Source organism: Chaetura pelagica, unplaced genomic scaffold, assembly GCF_000747805.2.
Source record: "Chaetura pelagica isolate M959 unplaced genomic scaffold, ChaPel_1.0 scaffold270, whole genome shotgun sequence".
NCBI classification, from domain to species: domain Eukaryota; kingdom Metazoa; phylum Chordata; class Aves; order Apodiformes; family Apodidae; genus Chaetura; species Chaetura pelagica.
The window spans coordinates 284,003-292,290 of record NW_009951925.1 but is presented as its reverse complement, the minus strand read 5'-3'; the positions used below and the strand labels follow the sequence as shown (position 1 = coordinate 292,290).

The 8,288-nt window shown below is 39.9% G+C and overlaps 1 protein-coding gene across 1 annotated transcript in view; it reads right to left on the bottom strand.

Annotated features, from left to right (window-relative positions):
* Positions 1–7,984, bottom strand: part of ASH1L (ash1 (absent, small, or homeotic)-like (Drosophila)) — a 62,003-nt gene extending 54,019 nt beyond the window's left edge. The window contains exon 1 of the mRNA XM_009995966.1: positions 7,504–7,984. Coding sequence (XP_009994268.1) covers positions 7,504–7,923 — 420 coding nt within the window. The 5' untranslated portion in view covers positions 7,924–7,984. The remainder of the gene's footprint in view (positions 1–7,503) is intronic.
* Positions 7,985–8,288: the final 304 nt, after the last annotated feature.

Below are 8,288 nucleotides of genomic sequence, written 5' to 3'. Positions count from 1 at the left end.
GTGTACACAACCCCTTCCTTCTTGCTTCTCTCTCTCTCCAGTCTGCTGCCCTGCTAGACAGCTTCTGTTGTGTTCTCATTATACAGAATTGTCAGGGTTGGGAGGGACCTCCAGAGATCATCCAGTCCAACTCCCCTGCTAAAGCAGGATCACATGGAGCACATTACCCAGGGCTGCATCCAGGTGGGTTTGGAATATCTTCAGAAAAGAAGATTCCACAACCCCACTCGGCAGCCTGTCTCAGGGCTCTGTCACCCTTGCTGTAAGTTTTTCCTCATATGCAAACAGAACTTCCCATGTTCCAGCTTGTGCCCATTGCCCCTTGTCCGTCACTAGGAAGTAATGAACAGAGTCTGGCTTCATCTTCCCTGCATCCACTCTGAGAGACTTACAGGCATTAAGGTCTCCCCTCAGCCTTCTCTTCTGCAGGCTGAGCAGCCCCAGCTCTCTCAGCCTTTCCTCTTAAGGGAGATGCTCCAATCCCTCAGTCATCTTCCTTGCCCTCTGCTGGACTCCAGTTCCCTGTCTCTTCTGAACTGGGGAGCCCAGAACTGGTCCCAGTTTTCTAGATGTGGCCTCATCCAGGGCAGATTAGAGGGAGTCAATGACCTCTCTCAACCTACAATTTCTGGGTATCTAATGCCTTTTGTCAGGCTTCACCTTCTCCTATCCTCTGTTTCCAAACAAAGAGCTTGGAAGTTTTATTAGATATTTAAAGAAAATAAATTAGAAAATCCTTCCAAACACTGGCTTTGATCTAAATGAGATGCCAGAATTTTGAAAGCATGACTTTAGCATCAAACACACATTCTTTGAAAGCTGAAGGCATTCACCCTGGAAAGTTTCCTTCTTATCTAGGGTAAGTGAATTTTCTAGGCACGTGGAAAATTATTTGAAAGAACATGGAAAACAAACCAAGAAACTTCTCTTGAGATGACAGACAAGAAGTAAAAAACAAACTTTGTAGTTTTTTCAGCTTTTTTTAAACCAAGTATTTTCTATGAGGAATTATTTTCATTGTTTTCCATAAAGCCACTTAATAATCAGTATGATTAACAGAAACAGTTTGTTTTTTGGGGATGGTAGCAGAATTTTTTTTTCCCAAGGAAAATTTTCATGTCATAACACTTAATAGAGACATCTTGATTCAAGTTTCTTCTTCAGAAAAGGAGTTTTTTAAATTTAATTTAAATTTTTAATTTAAATTTTTCTAATTTATTTTCTTTAAATATCTAATAAAACTTCCAAAAAACCCCAAAGAATATGAGTTCCTTCTTTTAATTCTGTATTATTAAAAATTTCAAATTTTCCGTGAAAGGAATCGGAGGTATTACTATCACTAAGAAATATCATACAGGAACAATAAGACTATTGCAGATGGTAAAAACTAAACTTACATAGTGCACAACCATTAGCTTCAGCAATAAATAACAAGGACATTTTCTGAATGGAAGGTAACAATGGAAGAAAAGAATTTCTGCTCATAAACAGGGGAATCAAGTAAATCTCTCATCTTAAACCAGCACTAACTAGTACAACTCTACCAGCACCAGTCACAACATAAGTAGTGCCTAAGTAGTAGTACATACCAGCTCTAAGTATTTTTAAGAAAGTTATCTAAAGGCTAGTGAAAAAGATGACCCATCTGTCTCAGATCAGCCTCCATCACTGCTTGCATCTTCACCAGATCCACACTAAAATCCTTGAGGTACCAGCAGCTCCACTTCACCAGCTGTTATGATCACTATCCTGCCAGCCCAAATGTATTTCCAGAAACTAAACAAAATTTCACAAGATTTATCCCTGACTGAAGTTCTCCTTTTGGGGGAGGATGGCCACGAGCATCAGTTGGGGCTGGATGTCCCCAAACCTCCTGCAGCAGAACAAAACCCACCAGTTGTGTGGGCTACTGGTTTCAAGCTATGGTCTACAAGAGCCTGTGGTCTGTGGAGCAGTTTGGCACTTAGCCCAGCTTTTCTGGGGCAGCTGCAATGCCAAAGCACCACATTTCAGGAACATCCCCCCCCCCTCACCACCCTTTGCCACCCTCAGACTCACAAAACACAGAGCTGGGAGGCGGGGAGCAGCCATGATGTGTCTCACTGCTCTGGAGACAAAAAGGGTTCCTCACTTTCCTGAAATAGCTTGTGCAAACAATCACTCCGTGGGATGGGAAGGAGAGATCTCAAGTCCAAAATACGGTACAGTGAGCTTTCAGAGCACAGCCCAGCAAAGCTTCCAGGTGGGTGTATCAGGTCTCTTGCTGTGCTTTGCTACTGGTGCAGGAGGGGCTCTTGGCTTCTGTGTGACACCTTCAGCCTTTCCCTCCTGTGGTGCCTTGGGGCAGGGCCCTCACTGTCTGACCTGAACAAACACACAGTTTTAGATCAGATAAAGTGTAAAGCCAGATTTTCATGCAGGTAGTTTTGTGAGGACTAAGAAATCACTCACAGAAAAAAAAATAAATCAAAAAGACCCCTAACATCTTGTAGGTGTTTCGTCCATCTCTGCAAACACTTACTTCAGGCTCCTGCACAGACACCTGCATTTCTTTTTACCTTAATCACTTTTTACCAGGGTGCACAGTGATGGGATGAGGGGTGATGGTTTTAAGCTGGAAGATGAGAGATTTAGGTTGGCCATTAGGAAGAAATTCTTTACTATGAGGGTGGTGAGACCCTGGCCCAGGTTGCCCAGAGAAGCTGTGGCTGCCTCATCCTGGGAGTGTTGAAGGGCAGACTGGATGGGGCTTGGAGCAGCCTGGTCTGGTGGGAGGTGCCCCTGCCCATGGCAGGGGGTGGAGCTAGATGTCTTTAGATAATGTAATGTTTTAGTTTGGATTGAAAGGGACCTCATAGACCACCTAGACAGATCCACTAGAGGATCCTTGGATTAGCTGCTGAAGGCATCACGGTGTGAGGACTTCATCAGCCCAGGTTGTCCAGAGAAGCTGTGGCTTTCACATCCCTGGAAGTGTTCAAGGGCAGGTTGGATGGGGTTGGAGCAACCTGGACTGGTGGGAGGTGTCCCTAACCATGCGCGGGGGTTGGATCTGGATCTAGATCTTTAAGATCCCTTCCAACCCAAACTATTCTATGATTCATGTTGCAATGCAAGCTGACTATACCACACAAAAGTCTAAACCAGTTTTTCTCAGATTACACACATTTTCAGTCAAGAGCTCTAGACTCATTCTCTATTACTCTGGCTTTCAGATGGCAGGGTTCATCCAGGTGCAGAGCCATTAAAAAAGACCTAGATTGCATTACATTCAAAACCATTCTGTGCTTTGAAAACTATTTATTCCTGTGCTATCGCTAGCTACAACTGCCACGCTTAAAACTATCCAACAAAAGAACTGCCCAAAGCAATTACATAAAACATGTAAGTTTGCATAAATTTGGTATTATTGTTAATTTTGCACTGAGCTAAATTTAAAATTTTAAGTTGCTTATGTGGACATACTGAATTAAGATTCTGATATATTTTGATATAAACTATTAACAATTGATCATTCCAGAATCATTGCAAGCACCAACAGCAAAACACCAGAGTTTTCTTCTGAAAAAGGCATTCATTTTTACACCACAGCATGATCTTATGGCTTATTATTACTAAATTATTACATCCTGTTATTATTATTATTGGTATTTATTTGCAAAAAGCTTAAGAGTACACAATCCTTCAAACAAACAAGGATATCTCCTAGCAAGTCTGTTGTAAAACTCACACTTCTCACACTAGAATCAAATTAGAAAACACAAGATAAGCCTCAGCTTCCAGAAGGTGAAATAGTTATAATTCAAATTAGCACCCTGAAGAACCACAGGAAGTGCTTCTGTAGTTGTGGCATCCATTTATTCTACACAAGTTCCTCAATAACAAGTCTGTTTGCTGTTGATTTTTTTGCCACCAAGACTTGTTGAGTCTTTTCTAAAAACAAGCTCTACCTAACTACTGGGAAACAAATGTGTAAGCAGTCTACAAAGGAAACTTATGTCCTAGATGCTGCAGAAAATATTCTTGAGCTATTCAACAAGAAAAGACTTAATTAGCTTTGTTACTTTTTTCTTGAGAGGTTTCAGTTAGTGGCTGTGATTTCAACAGCACTCTCCTGTGGAGCTCCCCTACACAACCAAGGGCAAGAAAAGAACTACAGAGCACTGCGCTCTGCAGTTTGACAGAGAAAGAAGGGGATGGAGCAAAAGGGCAAGTTCCAACCTGATTCACTGTTTCACTGTGACTATCTCAGAGTTACAGTAGGCTGTCCTGATCACTTCTTGCCTTCCTATCTTCTAAAACTTTAGTAATGCAACTTTGCTGTGTCACTGGCTACACGTACCTTGCGTGGGAAACCACTCACGCCTCTTCTGCTAAATATAAATTTTGCTTCTGTTACTTTTCTGTCTAAGGCTGAGGTTTTCAGGCTTACCAAAGGACACCATCCACAGACAATACCTGTCAGCCACAGGACACTTCTCTGAAAAAGAAATTCATGTTTCATATTCAGTGTCAAAAAGCAAACTGAACACTGTTCTGCTACTACAGGAATTTCTAATTTTTGTTTCTCTTAACACCTGGGAATCATAGTCATTTTTAGGCCTCTCTTTCTGTTTGATTATTTGCTCTTCAGAAGACTAGAGAATGGAGAGAAACCCTCTGCTGACATAACCGAAGACACTGCCCACATTTTAAGAGGCCTTTCAGCAACAAGCTTGAGAAAGCAGCAGAGCTAGCACAGATGGGAGTGCAAAGTACTCTCCTATTATTTTAATTTTTACACTGATATTCCCAGAAGTTTTCCACTACTTTTCTTTGTATCTTAGTGGTTAAGTGAGTACACTGCAAGTGATACATTTTCATTCAAATTTCTTATTCCTTCTTTAAAAGGACAACTCAAAGGATTGCCACACCTTGCTCCCAACTGATCATACATTTGCTTTTTTTCCCCTCTATAGAGAAGAGGAAGGAGAGGAGAAAGGAGAGGAGGAGGGGAAGGAGGAGGATCTAGATGATCTTTAAGGTCCCTTCCAACCCTAACCTTTCTATGATTCGATCTTATGAGGAAAGGAAAAGATCAAAGGATCACTTTCATTTTCTGAAGTGTAATTCGCTGTGCTAAAACTTGCTTTATTTCATTGCAGCAAGAAAAAAAATATCTCTGGTATCATATTCAGAACAGGCCATCATTTTAAACCATGCTTGCCATTTGGTTCTAGAAAGACACTTCTTAATCCCACTTGCTATAAATCAGTAGGATGCTGCAAACCTTTATTTCTATTAACCCAAAGTACAGAATGGCAGCCGGGAACATAGAGAGTTAAATAATTTGAAAACCATTTCAGTAAAATTGGAGAGAGAAAGCAGAGTATCTAAGTGAATTATCATTTGTCAGAGATTTGAAACAATAGTTAAGTAATGCAAATTTAATGCAACAGATCTGTGCTGCTCTACGTGTCACGTTTAGGTCATTCACTAGTCAAGGAGGTGGAGTAACTCCATTCAGAATAGCTGAAATTAAAAAGCGATATGGTATCAATGATGTACCATATATAATATCCATAATATTTAATTACATCAGTAACATTTGTTTCCCAGATTTCTAAGTTCCATTTGAAATATGATGGATTTCTTGAAGAAAAGTGATATAAAGATGTCAAGGATGAATGATCCATGTGCTCACCATCTGATTTAAATATTAATTATTCTACCCAAAAAAAATTCCCAGGGCACAATCTCTTGATGCAGTGAGTTTCAATACCTAGTGACTCTCTTTGCTAGTAAGAGATTTTCACTTAAATTTGTAACTCAAGAGAGATCAGTGACTGGATATTCCAGACTGGCCCAATACTCAACTCATCCCAATACAGACTTGGTAAAAAAATATACAGAATACAAAAAAAACAAAACCAACAAACCACCCAAAAAGCCAAAACAAACAAGAAACCTAAGAATGTCATCAGTATGACAAATCGTGATTTACTCTTCCAATTTTTTTCAAGATTAAGTTAGAATAAGTATTAGAAAACATGAGCTTGTTCTTCAATGGAAGAATGTAAAGCAAAGGCCATAGGTCCTAAGTTTTGAAATGTACCACTTGAGAACTTCTTGTTTGACAGGCTGATGAAAAACACCTTTATGTTTCTAATGGTGATTAAAAAACCCAAGACAGTTCCATAGTCTGGAAAAAATAACTGTAGTCATTCCCTGTACCATACAGCAGACTTGTTCTTTCAGGGCATATTTACTGTTTCTCTTTGAAGATAGTCTTCCTCACGGAAAACTTAAATCTGGGTTATGTGAGGGGCAAGAAAAAGGGTTTGGTGTCAGACCGACATCAACTCAGCACAGATAAAGCAATTTTCCTTCCTGTTGGGTAGGCTCTGCCTTATGAGTTATGATCTATGCAGCCTTAAGAATAGGACACAGGCCAGAGAAGTGAAAATCCTTTAGCCTTGGGAACCTTTGAAACAGAAGCCCCATGAACAGAGGAACCACACGAAGGAAGGACAAACTGCCAGGGCCTTGTGCTCTCTTGCTGATCTTCCTGGTGCTGCAAAATCGAACAAGGCTACACAAGGAACAGGTAAGGGAACTGGGAGAGACAAATCTGCACTCATAAGGAAACACAGGTAAGCCCAGAAAAACCAGGAGTGTAGGGAAAAGCTTCTGCTTTAAAGTAGGAATGTACTAAAAGGAGACAGATTATGGAGGGAACATTCTATCACTTTATTAGTTAGCAAAACTTTGATGTATATTGGAAAAAAGAGCATGCTGCAACAAAACACTTCTAAAATTTTGCATATCTGCAACTACATTTATAATTCTTGCCATTTCTCCTACTTTCTCTATCTGTTGCAGCTCTTATTTGTTACATCAGGCAGATCATAAAACAAACACATACTCCAGGCAGGGCTATCTCCTTGCATTTGGAAAATATCTGGACATCTCTCAAGCCACTGTATTTATATGCAGTTTACCATCAGGCTGTTTTCTCACACATCTGGAAAAATATTTTTCTCTTTTCAGACACTGCTTGGTATGTTCATTGCAGAGTCAGCCAAGACAAAGCAAAAACAACAGTTCTAACAGGTACAAGAAAAAAAACATATATCCAAGTTCTAGAGACAAGCACAGCAACGACCCATCCCCCTTTAAACAGAGACAAGACCCTCCACTTTCTTCTATACAAGAGACTAAAATTAATGAAATTCACGCTATGACTTTTCTGAAAGTTATCTCTGATGTTCACTTCATGTTCATATGGGAAGCATGTTTTACTGCTGTTAAAAAACCAATGTTGACAAGCTGTGAAAGAGCAAAAGCCTCATTTCCTGTTGATGGAATTAAATCTAACAATTTATTTCTACTTTCAGAATCTTCAGTATCAGAGGTTACATGGCAAACCGGTTAGCAGAACATGATCACACAAAAGTCAGAAATTTTTAAACACAGTTTTAATTTACTATGACTTGAAAAACACTACATACACATACTACTCACTTGTTTTGAAGGACAGTGCTCATTCTTCTCATCTGTCATCTTCCCACTCTTTGGTGCCCTTCTTGGTTGCTTGATGCTGGTTTTTATAGCAGGCCGGCACACATAATTCTCAAGGTTCTTGGGAGGCTTTTTCGTTCGCTTTGCTTGAAGACCAATCTTCAGTTTCAAGTTTCCTTCTGAAAAGTTTGTTTCTTTCACTGAAAACTGTTGCTGGGCATCAGTCAGAGCCTCATTCTTCCCATTCTCAGTACTGTTCCCCTCCCAGTTCTTCTTCTTATTGTTGTCTTCTTCCTTGGTGCAACTTTCTAGCTCTACTTCTTTTCCCACCAACGTGCCAATGTTGACTACAGAGGGGCTTTTCCCAGAAAACCCTTCAGAATCAGAACCCAAGCCTAACATAGCAGTATTCTGAGGGTCCATCACAGGCGAAATATTTGCCTTCGGGTAATATTAGGGAAGATTTACAGAGATATGTTCCACAGAATATCTGTTCTACTACTGGCAGCCAGCATCTTTTACTCTGGAGCAGAAAAAGAAAGACAGAAGTACACTTCAATTTTCTAGCAGATACAAAATGAATGTTAAAAACAATTAGAAAGCAAACAATCATATCTCAGACAAGACCCATTACACAGCTGATGTTTCAAAATACCAGCCCTTCCAGTAACCTACTACTAAAATACCAATTAATCTGTAAAATAATTTTTGGACAATAGAAAATCAAAAGTATGTGATTATTAAAGAATTTCCATTTCATTCACACGACACTTGAAATAATAGTTAAG